The 16,196-nt window shown below is 38.7% G+C and overlaps 1 protein-coding gene across 6 annotated transcripts in view; it reads right to left on the bottom strand.

The window, feature by feature from the left end:
- The window catches only part of VPS8 (VPS8 subunit of CORVET complex), a 240,631-nt gene that overhangs the window by 188,408 nt on the left and 36,027 nt on the right, over positions 1-16,196 (bottom strand). For 5 of the 6 annotated variants that reach the window (XM_017538380.2, XM_017538382.2, XM_017538384.2 and 2 more), the window contains 8 exons: positions 15,594-15,718; positions 14,762-14,848; positions 12,206-12,273; positions 10,806-10,959; positions 10,643-10,702; positions 9,006-9,113; positions 4,766-4,846; positions 2,053-2,223 (listed from right to left, as the gene is read on the bottom strand). In XM_017538380.2, the coding sequence (XP_017393869.1) occupies positions 2,053-2,223; positions 4,766-4,846; positions 9,006-9,113; positions 10,643-10,702; positions 10,806-10,959; positions 12,206-12,273; positions 14,762-14,848; positions 15,594-15,718 (854 nt within the window). Of the gene's footprint in view, positions 1-2,052; positions 2,224-4,765; positions 4,847-9,005; positions 9,114-10,642; positions 10,703-10,805; positions 10,960-12,205; positions 12,274-14,761; positions 14,849-15,593; positions 15,719-16,196 lie in introns of those variants that run through there. The other variant, XM_037741949.1, reaches the window with a different exon arrangement.

The following is a 16,196-nucleotide window of genomic DNA, read 5'->3' as shown; positions in this document are numbered from 1 at the left end:
TGTCTAACTTTTTTTTTGAAGACAGTGCCTCACTCTGTCACCCAGGCTGGAGTGCAGTGGTGCAATCTCAGCTCACTATAACCTCTGCCTCCCAGGTTCAAGTGATCCTCCTGCCTCAGCCTCCCAAGTAGCTGGGATTACAGGCGCCCACCACCACGCCCAGCTAATTTTTTGTTTGTTTGGATTTTTAGTAGAGACAGGGTTTCACCATGTTGGTCAGGCTAGTCTCAAACTCCTGACTTCAGCAATCCACCCACCTTGGCCTCCCAAAGTGCTGGGATTACAGGCATGAGCCACTGCGCCTGGCCATAGGTTGTTTTTCTTCTTTGTATACCTAGTAATCTCTAATTGGGTGGCAGACATTGTGAATTTTACTTTGTTGGTTTCTGGATCTTTCTGTATTCCTATTAATATTCTTGTGCTTTGTTCTAGGAGATAAGTGATTTGGAAATGGTTTGATCCTTTCTGGTCTTACTTTTAAGATGTGTCAGTTGGGACCAGTGTGGTATTTATTCTAGTCCTAATGAGGCAAGATGCCTCTAAGTACTCTACCCGATGCCCTGTGAATCATGAAACTTTCCATTCTGGCTGGTGTAACAAGCACTGTTTTTAGCCCTGTGTGAGCACTAGACGTGGTTCCCTCTAAACCTTTCAAATGGCTCTTTCCTGGTCCTTGGGCAGCTTCCTCATATGCATTTGCTGATCCGTAGTCTGAGGAACTCAAGGGGGACTCTTTCGTAGTGCTCTTTTCTCCAGTGCTCTGTCCTACAAACTCAACCCAATTTTGTCTTCCTGCAATCTAGACTCTGTCTTCTCAACTCATGGAGTCTTCCATACTCCAGCTGGGTTCTTCCACAGCCCAGACACTCTCTCAAGGCCGGAAGCTAGGACAATCATAGAGTTCACATCATTTGTTCCCCGTTTTGTGAGAGATTGCTGTCCGTCATCACAGGTGTTCAGTATCTTGAGAGCTGCTGTTTTTTCTTCCTCTTCTCCTCTCCCTTCTCCCCGTCCTCTTCCTCCTCCTTCGGTTATTTCAAGCAGGAGAGTAAATCAAATCCCCGACAACTCTATCTTGGCTAAAAGTACAAGTTCAAAGTCCACTGGTATTTTTAATACCATTCAAACACAGGAAAATAACAGTGTGGAACAGTAATTATTATTATCACTTAGTGAATTATATTGCACTATCATTTCTTACTCTGGCTTTCCTTGGTTTTTAAAGTGGGAGGCTGGAAGACCCTTTCATATATATTTTATGCTCTGAAGTTATAATATGAGGAAGATTTAAGCAAAGCCTACGTATTCACTCATTAAATATGATCATCATTACTATTTTTTTCCAAAAAAGTATGCAAGGAAGTCTCACAATGGTCTAAATTTGCTACTTAAAAATTCATGGTTTAGGAACATGAGATCACAATTCAAGGCGATTGAACTATGAACTATCTGTGGAAATTGCTTAAGGCCATTACTGTAGTTGCTCAATGATACAAAATTAACGCTAAGACCATAGCTTTGTTGTGTCTTCCTTCTCTCTAGCCTCCTACATTTCATCTATCACCTATTTTAAAATATCTTCTTTCTCTTAAAGACATCTTTGCTTTTTAATACCCACAGCGACCATACCTGTCCAAGCCTTTACCATGATCACTCAAATGTTTTCAAAGCCTCATAAGGAACTATCTGTAATTATTTATCCCTTAAATCTATCAGGCTTATCACTGCCAGATTAAGCTTTCTGAAAATATTTTGATTTTACAATTTCTCAAAAATTTTCCATTATACTTCATTATTTTTAGTATAAAAATTAAAACACTTTGGTATTAAGTAAAATAAGTCACATTTCTGAATAGAAGGGGACAAAATTTATTGTTTTAGCTTGTGTTCCTAAACACTTATAAGAATATCCACACCCACTTGAACCTAGTGGCTTTTAAAGAAACACTTCAACAGAGAAAAAGATAACACCCCAGAGTTCCTATTTCTAAAACAACTATAACAAAATACCAAGTTTATCAATGCAATGCCAAGACAACTGATTATCCTTACCAGTGCCTGGCTAACATTTCCTCCAGTGGCCAGTGATTTGAAATGGCTACTGTTGTAGACCAGCTGAACTTCTGAGATCTCCACCGTCTCCAGTTCCTCCTGTGTTTGCCGATCAATCACATGCAACTTCTCCACGCTGTCTAAGAGCACGACTGTGCGGGAATTTATCCACTGTAATTCAAGCACACAGCAAAACAAAAGTGATACCACACCCGCATCATCATTTGGGTCAAGAAGAAGGCTTGGCTGCTCAATTAAACTACACTGAGGACTTTATCCATTTAACAATTTACAAGGCAACGCAATCAAAGCAAGAACTCCTCAGTGACAGCCCAGAGAACAGTAAGGAGGTAGAATACACTATTGACTTTTCAAAGTGTTAACAATGACACTTTCATAGCGTAAAAGATGACTGCTGTAGGTAGACTAGAGTGTACAGTTTTTTATAAAAGATTTTTAAAAGCAATTGGTACAAATGGCTTCAGTATCATGACAAACTCAGCATTTCTAGTTTTCATGATATTGCTGAAACAAAAGAACAAGGTAAAGCTCATGAACCTAGCAGGTCAAAGGACAACTGTTAGCACTGAAGGAATACATATTTTAAAATATATTAAAATGAAAGAAAGCTATTTTAAAAATCTACTTCCTTCAAAATCTCTCTTAAAATTACGAGAGTTCTTTGTTCTATTTCTCTATATCTCCCAAATGTTCTTTCATAAGTACTAAGTACTAACAATAATAACTTTAAAGATCTTCTGAAGGATGCCATTTTAACAAATTTCTTGGGTTATGTATAAAATCAGATTACTTATTTTCAAAAAATTTTTTGGCAATTCTATTCCCTTCCCAATAAATAAATCTTCAAATCTGTTCAATTAGGATCCAGAAGTGACCAGAGCCAAGCACTTCCTCTGCACTTTATGTCTCTGGTATTCATGCTGGTGTATATGTACGTTCTAGTCTATGTCATCAGATATTCTTTGCGTAATGCTCAATTAAAGATAACCAAGTTGAAAACAGATTTTCTTCTAACATATGCTAAAAATATACTCTAATACTGTATATTAGCCACTCTAAGGGAAGAGTTTGTTCCCCTCTCCTCCTCTAAAAAATCTCTTTCAGAAAACAGGGAGTTTGATATGCAAATCTTTTACAGAAAGCTCTTACAAGGTGCTCTCTAAATTATTTTATTTAGAAAAACAAAGTATTTTCTAGGAAAAATCACATTATTTAGCCTTATACAACTTTAATCAGTGCTAACTCTTAGGTACTTCCAAAGGTCACCTGTTTAAATGAAAACAAAAGAATGGCAGAAAAAAAATGAACCTCAATAAGTCTAGTAATTATTCCTGAGATTAGACCCACAGAGCTGAAAGTGTTGACATTGCTGTAAATAAGCCTTTTATAGGTAATTTACAAAGCAATGCAGTTCATGGTCACACTATGGATATGCCACAGGGTCACTAAAAACACCAACTGTCCTATTGTTAGAATGGTTACTTATGGCTGGGGAAAAAATTTTCCAGTGACAAACTTGTGCAGGTTTTTAAAGTACTGTATCTCAAACATCTGAAACAGAAGCGAAGATGATAAATTCTGAAAAGCTGTGCGACGTGATTCAACAAGACAGCTCTGGTGATGACAACAATGATGTCTTCTAAGAGTCTCAACAAAATTATTTCATAAAATGTGTATGAATTATTTCTAAACAATTGTGAGTTAAAAATGTAACATACAATTAATAAATCATGTAAAGAAAAGATCTATTTCTTCTGTATCCTACAAAAATTACACAGTTTCAAGTTGGGGGAAAAAACTCTTCTTCAGTCTTTTTATTAGAAAAATGACTTCTATTTATGCCTATATTCATGCATCTGCAGAATGTTTTACTGGACCCCAGACACTGATGTGCTAAAATGTACTAATGATGGGAACACAGAAATATTATAATTACCCTGTTCTCAAAATTAACAAGCTGTTTGAGAGAGAAAAAATAAAATTTGATACAAAAAGAAATCTCTCTTTTTAAACCAAGAAGTCACTCAGGTTTGGGAGGCATGGTAGAAAGAGAACTCTGCAAAGATTTTAGCCACAAGAAATTAAGAAAAGCTCAAAAATACAAAAAATGTTTTACAGGGAAAGCAGGGCAATGATCCTCAAAAAACTCACCTAAATACTTCTGAAGCCAAACTTCCCTTTGAGCTAAACCAGACATGAAATTTCTAATCCTGCCTGTGTTCAGCAGGACACAGGCTGAAAGGCAATAATCAGTGGCCTCACACCACATTCAGACTTTATTCAATATAACTGGGACTTCATTCCCCTCTCTCTCTCTCTCTCTCTCTCTCTGTGTGTGTGTATGTGTCTGTTTCTATACAGATACATATATATACACACACACACATATAGATACATACTTTTTTCTTTTTAAGAGACAGGGTCTCACTATATTGCCCAGGCTGGAGTACAGTGGCAAGTCACAGGAGCGATCATTGAGCACTACAGCCTCGAACTCCTGGGCTTAAGCTATCCCACCTCGGCCTCCCAAGTAGCTGGGACTAAAGGCACAAGCCACGGTGCCTGGCTGTCCATATTTCATATGATCTTAAAGGTAATAATTCTTGGCAGAAATCCTGCTAGCTTTAATATACCACAGATTCAGAACAATTACATGAAATAAATGGGGATATTTAATTTTAATAATACTCACAGTAAAGTTGATGAGGTCATAGTATAGGTGAAGATGCTTTTGCTTAGTAACATGTATTGCTCCAGATTCATCTCTCTTTACCTGATGATGAAAGAAAAACAACCTAAAAACCAGCTACTGTTTGAGGGACTTTTTAAGATATTTAATTATACTCCACCTAGAGTATCACATTTACCCATTATCCCATTCACTGTAGATTAGCCAAAAATGTTGATAATGAAATGATTACGAAAATTTTTAAAAAATTATTTGTTCCATTATTTACACCAAAATGCAGGGCATATCTGGGAGTGGTCTAGTTGTCAGTATCGAAAAATGCTGTGACGTAATAATTCAGAACAACTTAACTTTATCACATCAATGACAAAAATTAAAGTACAAAGAGGAACGGTGACATGGTGTGAGGAAGTCAAAAGTCACGAAAGGAGAAAAGATGCTGTAGTGATATAAACCAGATTTTCCTGAACGATAACACTGTTCTGAGAGGACTTCAAAAAGTTCATGGAAAATGCACACCATGAAAAAAACAGTGCACGGATCTCAAAAACTTTTTGCACCAAAATAAACTCACATTAACTTGTTTTAACATGTCTGAAAAGGATCTAGCTTGAGGCATTAAGCAGGATAAGACGTCAGTTTGAAAAGAGCCCCAAAAAAGCAACTAATTTTAGCAGAATTTATATATAAATTATGCTAAAATTGAATCAAGGACAAACATCGAATTTATGGTGAAGCTTCGGTGGAAGAATAGTAAAATCACTGATGCTTAATAAAAGTTTATGGGAACAATGCCCCAAGAGAACTAATGGGTAACTCGGTTTAAGAAGGAATGAGATGATGTTACAGGTGAAGCCTGCAGCTGTAGACCATACTCAGCAATTAGCGAGGAAAAATATTCATCTTGTTCATGCCCTAATTGAAAGAGATCAATGATTAACAGCAGAAACAACAGCCAACACCACAAACATCTCAACCAGTTCAGCGTACACTATTCTGACAAATTTAAGTTGAGCAAATTTTCTACTTGATGGGTGCCAAAACAGTTGTGCCCATATCAGCTGCAGACAAGAGCAAAGCTTTCGATGGGAATTTTAAACATGTGAAATCAAGATCCTGAAGCATTTCTTTGAAGAACTGTAACAGGAGATAAAACATGACTTTACCAGTGTGCTCCTGAAGAGAAGGCACAAGCAAAGCAATGGGAGAAGAGGCAGAAGTGGTCCGGTCAAAGCAGAAGCAGACCAGGCCACAGCAAAGGTCATGGCAACAGGTTGTTTTGCTTTTTTTGACACAGAGTCTTGCTCTGTTGCCCAGGTAGGAATGCAGTGACGCCATTCAGCTCACTGCAACCTCCACCTCCTAGGTTCAAGCAATTCTCTGCCGCAGCCTCCTGAGTAGCTGGGATTACAGAAACCTGCCACCACGCCTGGCTAATTTTTGTATTTTTAGCAGAGATGGGGTTTCACCATCTTGGTCAGGCTGGTCTGGAACTCCTGGCCTCATGATCCATCTGCCTCAGCCTCCCAGAGTGGCAACAATTTTTTGGGATGCTCAAGGTATTTTTCTTGTTGACTTTCTGGAGGGCCAAAGAACAATAACATCTGCTTATTGCGAGTGTGTTTTGAGAAAGCCAAAGCTTTGGCAGACAAACGCCCAGGAAAGCTTCACCAAAGAGTCCTCCACCACTACAATGTTCCTGCTCACTGCTCTCATCAAACAAGGCCAATTTTGAGAGCATTTCGATGGGAAATCCTTAGGCATCCACCGTATAGTACTGATTTGGCTCCTTGTGACTTTTGTTTCCTAATCTAGAAAAAGTCTGTAAAGGAAACTTATTTTTCTTTAGTTAATAATGTAAAAAAGGCTGCATTGACAGTTAAATTCCCAAGACCTTCAGTTCTTTAGGGATGGACTATATGGCTGGTATCATCATTTTTAAAAGTATCTTGAACAAGATGAAGCTTACGTTGAGAAATAAAATTTATTTTTATTTTTTAATTCCATTTTTCCACAAACTTTTTGAAGTTCCCTTGTGTAACTCTAACAGCCCAAAATTTCCCAAAAGGACTGTGTCAATCTTCCATTAATATGTTTGCACCTATACACTCTCTATCCTTAGTCACCCTAATCATTAGCTTCCTCCCCGTCCGCTCCCAGGTAACAGATCACTGAAGAAAAAATATAAAGCACAAGATACACCTGGCCACCTGAAATTCCTGATACTCACTTCAACCTGGGCTTTCCTGCACTCCCCACAGTAGTGTTATAGTTCTTTCCCTTTAAGTCACAGTTCTCCTTGCCTTCTGGTCTCATCACATACAGTGTTGACCTCACCTGGTATCTTAACAGAACTCTGAGACCACTTAATGTGGAGCCTTCACGTGGACCCACCTTCACTTCACTAAATCACTTCTCCCTTCAGAAAGGATCCTCTGGTAAAATGAACATGGATGTAGAGAAATCTATTTAATTCTAAGTTCCACTATTATATCCATGTGACTAAGGGCAGTCACTACTCTCTCTCTGTTTCCTGAGAACATGTGGTCCACAGACCCTAAAATATCTGCTGTGTGGCCCTTTACACAAAAAGCTTGGTAACCCCGATCTAGATTAACAATGGCTTGCCTAGACTGGCAATGGAGTCATCACAGGTTCCCAATTAATTAAAGTCATAAAGATGTGATTAAAGTGACATTTTAAGAAGATCAGTCTAAAAGTAGAAAAAAGAATACACACAGAAGGCAGGAGAAAAATTACAGGTTTTTCTCTACAATAAAGCAGGCGTTAGGTGTTCAGACGAGGATGGCTGGCTGCAGTGAGAGTTAAGGGGTGATGCTTTCAAGGAAAACAAGCCTTCTCATCATAGTGGATCTAGGGACCGACGGACATGAATGAAACTTCCCATTTCTGACTTTGCGTTTTAGAATCAAGGAATATTTGAAGAGAGACTGACTGGGGAGAAAATGATTAAGGAATATTTCAGTGTGTTGAGTTGAAAGTGAAGGTGGTACTCTCAAATGCTGCATCAGGGGATGTTCTAATAAAACTTTATTTACAAAAACAGAAGACAGGCCAGATTTGGCCCATAGGCCACAGGTTGCCAACCCCTACTGGCAATCCTCCCCGTATCCTCAATTACATTTTCCAGCACAGGTTTCTCCCTGTCATTAATTCTATAAACATTTATTAAACATTTACAATATAAAAGCACTGTCCTACTGGCTGGAAACCTAACAGTAAAGTTGGTCTCTAGAGTTATGGAGTTTTCTGTCTAGTGAGGAAGAAAAACATAAGTAATTTTAAAAGTGCTGAATATGGCCAAGCACAGTGGCTCACCCCAAGATTTGGAGGCTGAGGCGGGAGGATTGCTTGAGGCCAGGGGTTCAAGAGTCAGCCTGGGCCTCAGTTCGAGACCTGCAAGACCTCGTCTCTCTTTTTTTTAAGTGCTGAATGCTGTCAAAAGACGTATGTAACTAACCTAGTTCAGAAGGTCAGGGAAGGCCATGTTAATCATGAGGTAGGAGACAATGGAAGATAGCACAGAACTTTCCTGGCACACACCACAGTATATGTAAAAGGCACTGAGGCCAAAGACCAGCGAGGAAGCGATGGCAGATACCTCATTTCCCCCGCATGCATACCCACCCTTCCTGCCGTAGTTGCAGTATATCCTTCATAAAGCCACCAATGGGCTCGCTAGTCCACACCAATCACTTTGTACTCCTAATTTATATCAACTCGATTTGCCTCCCATAGTTCAATCCTTAAACTGTTTTCTGTAGTAATCACAAACATATTGATTTTGCTTTTAAACAAGACTATAAGCTGTGTGAAAGATGAAATTACGTTGTATACTTTCTTCTTTCCATTGCTGCTGTGCCCATCACAGTGTAGAGAACACAGTCGGTGCTCAGTGATACTTGTAGTACACACACATGTAGTTATACATACATTAATACATACATATTCACGTTCCTATCTTTATATATTTACATACACCATTAATTATTTGTCAGTCAAAGAAATGGAGCTGAGAAACCATGAGAGGTTATGGAGCTGAGTGTGATCACCTTTTTCCCATGCTAGTCAATAAAGCCTTAGCTAAAAATGAAATCGGTCACTCTCTCTCCAAAGACTTATGATAGTAAGACAAATTTCTTTGACACATTATTAAATTACTGATGAATAAAAAGAATTATAAGAGGCTTTATAATGGACCTAGCATCATATTAGGACTTACCAATAGAAAATGAACAACATCTCCTCTGCAGAAGGCAAGCATTGGATTCACATAATTATGTACTGCTACAAAGTGCCAGGCCAGCAACGGCACACTGGAAGGATCCATCTAAGTAGGGAGAAGAAAAAAAAAAGTCATCACAGTTAATAAACAAGGGGACAAGGAGAAAACCATGGTTCAAAACAGCATCTGACTAATGTTCCTTGATCAAAACTTTCCCCAATTTCTCAGTTAAAGCAACAACTAACTGGAAAGTGTCATGGGGGAACTTTCTAGGTTGATGGTAATATTCTACATCTTGATAGGAATTTGGGCTACAAAAGTGTTATCCATTTGTCAAAGTTCAGGAAATGTGCACTCAAGATCTGTGCATTTCTTTGTTATGTATATTCCACACCAAAGGAAAAACCTAAAGAAGTATTCAACTCTAGCTAATAATATGCATTCTAAATATTTAGAAGAAAGAATACTGGTTTCTGCAATTTCTTTTGAAATACATAAAAAATATAATTTGATAGGTGGACAGAGGGATGGGTAGAAGGACAGATACATAATAAAGGGCAGTAAATGTTAATTATAGAATTTAGATGGTAGACAAGTATTCAATGTGAAATTCTTTCAACTTTGTTTGAAAATGTTTATAATAAAATGTTGAAAAAATACCAAAAAAAAAAAAAAAAAACCACACACACACACAAAAAGAAGCAAACACATACCACCATGAAAAAAAAATCTCAATGCACCAATGAAGCTAATCTAAGCTAATCTAATTAATGGCAATCTAAGCCAGCGTTGCCGTCTGAACGGATAGACCTGCGGTCTGGAGATGCACAGGTTACCAACAAGAAAACAAAAGTGAGCTCTTTCATTATAGGGATGCTTTCTGCACAAGCCAGCATTCTGTACCACCATTCCCCATCCCACCCTGTCAATATCTCTCCTCATACATACATTGGAAGATCACAACTCTGAAAACAACCAAGAAGAAAGGAAAGGGGAAACTGGGATGTGAGGAACACATGCTAGGAAGTAAAATACCTCCAGGGAAAGCACATGTAGTAGCGATCTACAACGCACATGACAGTGGATCTCCTCTGTCAATGGTTGAGCGCCAAAGCTGCAGACAGCGAGTATAAGCCTGTCTCAGCACAGCAGCCATGTAAAAGCAAGTGTCTTTCAAACACTGAAAATCAGGGCATGGACTCAATAAATCAACTTATCCTTCAGCTTTAAATCTGATAAGGGCATTTTACTGCACTCAGAAGGGCACTGATAACTCTAGGAAAATCCATGCATGAAGTCAGGTGTGCCACAGAGTGCCAGGACAGCAATATACAGAGACTGTCAAGTTGAGACCGTCAAGAACAAAAGCCAACTGTATGCCATCTAAGAGAGAACAGCTTAAAGCGAAAAGGTAGAAAAGTACAAGCTTCATGACCCCTAAGACACTGTGCTGGTCAGCAGCTTACGATGCTCTGGTCACCTCAAGGCAAGTCCAGCCAACACTTTCTGGAGCACTGACTTTCATCCTGTCTAGCTTTCTGACAATCTCACAGAATCCACCCTTTGCAAGTCGTTTCTCTCAACCTCCTGACATGGTCCTTCCTTTTGCCAATCAGATGGAGAGATGTACTCACCCGGCCATAGGGAAAAGTCATCCACACTTTCAAGGATGGTTTCAATCCAATAACCAGTATCTTTAAGAGAAAAATATGTTTTCAATACTGACCTTGTAATTTTCACATATATGGTATTCAAAGCTTCTAAAAGTTCTGAGTTTTAACTTCTAAATACACTTACTTTTGTTAAGGATGCCATGGCCAATAATGAAAACTGTGTGATGGGATGATCTTTCAACTCAGGCTTAGAATGCAGAGGCTCAATACAGCAGACTTCACCCTTGGAACCACTGAAGAGACACCTAGATTCGCATGTTCTCACTCCCATCACTCTCCTGAAAACATAATTAGAAAACTCAGCATCAATTCAGCAACAACGCAAGGCACTGCTGTCTCTTGCTTGGACTCCTTTAACAGCCTCCTACTCCTGTTCTCAACCCCAACAATCCAAGCTCCACAGGACAGTGGCATGATCTCTTTATTCCACCAGTCAGATCTACTTACTCTTCTGCCAAAAACATTCCACCGAATTGCTACCGTACATAAAATAAAGGCCAAACTCTTTCCCATGCCAAAGGATATGCTCTGGCTCCTCCCTTCCCTCCTCTCCCACTACCGTGTTCCTGAGAAAGTCATGCTCCAGCCATGCCTGCTTTCTTCCATTGCCCCAGCAGGCCAAGTACGTGGCCATCTCAAAGCCACTGTGTCTGAATGTTGTCTGCCTGGAATATTTTCCTCGGATCTGTGCATCTGCTGACTGGCGACTATTCTGGCATTTTTCCAGATGTTGCCCCTTCTGAGAAAGCCATTCCAGAATCATCCTCAGGTACAATCTAGCACAATACTCTGTCTTGTTTTCTTCAGGGCACTTACACCCAACTGAAGTGATTTCATTTATGTGCTGGCTTACTGTTTCCTTACTGTTACCACAACTAGAATGTAACTTCTGCTACAGGAGAAACTTTGCTTGGTTCACAGCTGTAACTCTGGGGTCTAGATAAATACCTACACATAAGAGACGCTCAATAAACATCAACCGAATAAGAAGTATGTTTTTTTCAGAAATTACTTTGTGCTTAGCATTGCTGAGAAATACAAGAAGCAAAGATAGTCAACCTTGAAGAACTTATGGAAGCATAATACACCATAAATATTATGTTCTGCTTCCTAAATGTTCTTTGATGTATCTAGACAGTCTGCTCTTAAAGAGCAAACATGGCAATTCTAAGACAACAAAAACCTGTTTACACCTGCCAACTATGATTATAATCAACTGGGCCTTAAGCCTAAGCCAAAATTAGCGAGCTACTGCAGAACAGTGGTCCCAAGCTTGATAGCACATGAGAATCTCCTGGGGAGTAGGAGTCTAGAATCCCAACCAAGCCCTACTGAGATAAAACTCTGGAGGACCAGCCCCAGAACTCTGTTCTATTAACATAAGCCTTCCCAGGTGACTGTGATACACAGTCATAATCTACTCTCAATTATGTGGGCTTTCTAGACCTCTTCATGTTCAATTTCAAATCATTAAAACCAGAGCTAGTCTTTTCATTCGTCAACAAATGTCCATTAGTCTCTTACTTAAATGTCAATTCAAAAACAGAGCCTCCGCTGTCATTGCAAATTGCGAGAGTTGGATCATCTGTAAACTAAACAGAGAAGGAATTTATTTGCTTGTAGATTTTTAAACAGTCAAGTATTAAGAAGGAGAAAATTATACAACTTTGAAAAACTACACTGTACACATTTAATAGCCTTTGAAATAACCTAAGCTAGATTCAGCGCTCATCACTGTAAACATACAAACTTACCTTTATTTAGAGTAAGAATGGCCCAATATCTTTAAAAAAAAAACAGAGGCTTTCAAAAAGCAAAACCATCATTCATCACGATAAAAGAAAAATACAAACTAAGATTGATAAAAACCCTAAAGTTCTCTACTTTGGTTCTTACATTAACTTTTGTAACTTGCTATTATTAAGTAAATGAGATCCTTTGGATGCATTTACAGCTGCCCAGTTTTCAAGAATAAAGACTCTAAAAGATATTTGGTGTCTTTGAGAAATATACTTATCTGAGTATGTCTTCTGAATAACTGAAAAGTAAGTCCACTACATCTAAAACGTTTTCACTTTTCATATAACTCCCGAAAACGTGCTACCTCCTTGATCTTCTTCCACAGCATATACTTCACTTATCACTACCTAACTTAGAAAACTCAGAATAATTAATAAATAACATTCACCATGACAGACAGTCCTAAGGTGACCTAAAGTATGGTCGATGCTGCAGGACACAAACTAGAATAAACTGAACTTGTACCATTTTCAGTGACTATCCTCCCTAAACTCAAAGGTGAGTGAGCCATCTGAAATGGCATGCCTCAGCTTCTCGGTCAGGGATGGCTGAGGTCCAGAAGGCCACTGTAAAATTATTCTTCCTTGATCTGAACGCAGGCATAGTTAAGAAGCCCCACAACTTTACTCTTACAGCCTAGATGAGCAGTTGCCAGAGTGGGAAGCATATACCCTAGGGGTGTGCATCATGGTCCACTGGAGTGCAGGAAAAATAACAGAACTTGTATTTCTGTTTAATTTTCTATTTCTTGTATACGTGCTTTTTAACGTACATAAAAATTGGTACAGTAGTGCATTCATATAAATACACACACACACACACACACACACACACACACACACACACACACTACCTATAAAGGCTGAAATTCCAAATTGTTATTGATGAAATACAGCGTTAGGTATGGAGAACAATGCGTAGGAGCATTAAAATGCAAGTGGCTGATGCCAGCAGAAGACTTCAGAAACAGTCAAGCCTATGTATCTTACTCCAGTGTCATTTTCCGCATGTACCACCTTCATCACTACCGCCAAGCTACACAATGGCTCCTACTACATGCTATTCATCTCAATTGCATTCTTCTCTTTTCTCTCCGCCTGTATCTATTTCTTGTTCTTTCTCCTAATATTATTTTTTCTGCAAAAGGATTGTCCTTTTATAAACACCACCAGCTAGTTTTTCCTTTAATCAAATATTTATTGAGCAGCTACTATAGTAAAACACAAAAATAAATGACAAAGATTCTGATTTCAAAGATGTTCATCTACTAAGAGAGTTAAGACCTATTACAAACAACTATAACATATTAGAAGTTGGCACAAGCCATATGAAAAGCAGTCAAGATATATTACCATGATGTCTGCAAGAGGAGAAATTCTCTGCACTTTTACTTGTCTGGGTTGTTTTCATTGTTACTAAATGCTTCCACACTGCTTTGTCACAGAAGACTTTCTGTAACTAACCTAGAAACAGACATACAAACTCCAGATGCCTGCAGACTTTAAAAAGCATACTTATGGATGACAGAGCTCTGCAGAGCTAAGCAACAAAATGTGTACATGATTAAAATCTAGAAGATCTGATTTTAGACTTCTCTAGTTATAATCCTTTACCTTTTATGCTTCTGAACATGAGCTTGACAGCATGGAAGAATCAACCATTCACACTGTATTTATAAATGAAATCTGTTACCTAAGTCAGTTTATTTTTTCAGGCCTGTAAGGAGAAAGCCAAGACTAGGATCTTAAGGCTTTCCCTTTAGAGGCCTGCAAGAAAATAAACCAATAGATTCGCTTCTAAACATAATCCGAGCCTTGCTTCTTTCATGATCTGTGTCTTGAACCTCAGGCAACTCCCAAAAAAGAGTAACAGAGCACACCGCCTCAGCAATAAAACTCTGGTGAACTAAACAAAGGTAAAAAGACCTTTAAAGAGCTCCGTATGGGTTTCAGCAGGGCGCTGCCCGTCTTTCCTGCCAAACTCCAGTCTAGGATCACATCAATTTGCCCTTTTTGCCATTACATTGATTAGACTTCAATACAACCTAAAGCTGAGTATTTCCACACTAGCCCATCTCTGGTTTTAACCTGGAAAAACAACACGTTGGACTAGTCAAATAAAAGACAGCTCTATGTTAAGGAGTCTATTTATGAGGTAATGGTCAGCTTCATGTTAAATACATTTTTTGGACTCTGATTATCAATATAGAGAAATTTACTTTAAAAGAAACACAAAGGCATAATAATCAAAATTATTAGAAAAAGAAAACAAAGCTCTTACCTTGATATGCAATATTGCTGTTCCTGGAGGGTGAGCATCTGTGATTGATCGTAGAAGCTTTCCACTGGCCAAATCCCACATGGTGACCTATAAGACAACTAAGTGCTTTAAAAACAAATTTATTGCTCTTTTTTAGACTTAAGTATCCTGTCTTCGGGCTGAAATAATCTATTCCTGGACTACAAACATTGCAGGCAAAGAACTATAAAGTTAAAACATACCTAAAAGGTGCAGATCCATTAAAGCATGGAGCTTTACTCGGTCTTCATTTACCCCTCATCCTACCCGTCCCACTTTTCTCTTTAGATTTTAAGTGTTGTTCTCATGCTGAGAGATAAAAGATATTTCTCTAATAAGTCAATCTGTGGAGCACTGGTAAAAAGTATAGGAAGGACATACTGCCAAACCAGCTAGTGATGTGTAAATCAGAAGATGAAAACACCATACCCTACTGCCAGTTTCAGAAGTAGAAAGAAATGCAAAAATACTTATCCAGGAACACATAATCTTTCTAAAAAGCAGCCTCGATTATTTATAGGACTGTACGGAAGTACATTTTATGTAACACCCCTGGTGGGCTTACAAAAAGTATTTACTCAAGTAGACACATGAACTAGGAATAAAAAACTACAGACTCTGGGTCAGTCGACAACAATCATGTAAAATTTTGAACAAGACAAAAATCAGACTCAGCAATCTCTGGTTAGCTCTACAAGCACATTACTTCATAACACATATCTTGGTCTTTGAAATGTTGACCTAAAGACATTAGTTTTTTTAATTGATCTTATTTTAACTTTGTCTTATGAATTAAAGAAAGTTCATATCTTACCTGTCCTTTAGCAAAGCCACAAAGAAGTCTTGAGCAATCATTGTTGATACTGAGGGCAGAGATAGCGCCATACTGACCTCCAACATTAGTGCTACCCAGACAGAGTCGCAAAGCTTGATTCTGATCTAAAGAAAGCAGTTTTTAAAGTCAAGTGAAAGAAATGGGAGAGAGTGAATACACTAGTACGGGCATGCTTTCAAAGACTTGGGAGGTGACAAGAATCAAAAGCAGCAGACAACAAAGTCACGTTCATTTTTAAATGTACTTATTGAGCGATTAGCAGATGCTGGGCATTGAATTAGACACTTGAAAATACAGAAAAAAAGACCGGGCATGGTGGCTCACACCTGTAATCCCAGCACTTTGGAAGGCTGAGGTGGGTGGATCACCTGAGGTCAGGAGTTCAAGACTAGCCTGGCCAACATGGTGAAACCCCATCTCTACTAAAAATACAAAAATTAGCCAGGCATGGTGGCTCATGCCTGTAGTCCTAGCTACTTAAGAGGCTGAGGCATAAGAATCACTTGAACTCAGGAGGGGGAGGTTGCAGTGAGCTGAGATCACACTACTGCACTCCAGCCTGTGAAACTGAGACTCAGCCTC

The sequence above is a fragment of the Cebus imitator genome, unplaced genomic scaffold, assembly GCF_001604975.1.
Source record: "Cebus imitator isolate Cc_AM_T3 unplaced genomic scaffold, Cebus_imitator-1.0 Scaffold111, whole genome shotgun sequence".
NCBI lineage: Eukaryota > Metazoa > Chordata > Mammalia > Primates > Cebidae > Cebus > Cebus imitator.
Note: the sequence above shows the minus strand (reverse complement) of the source record. Positions and strands in the feature narration are given on the sequence as shown.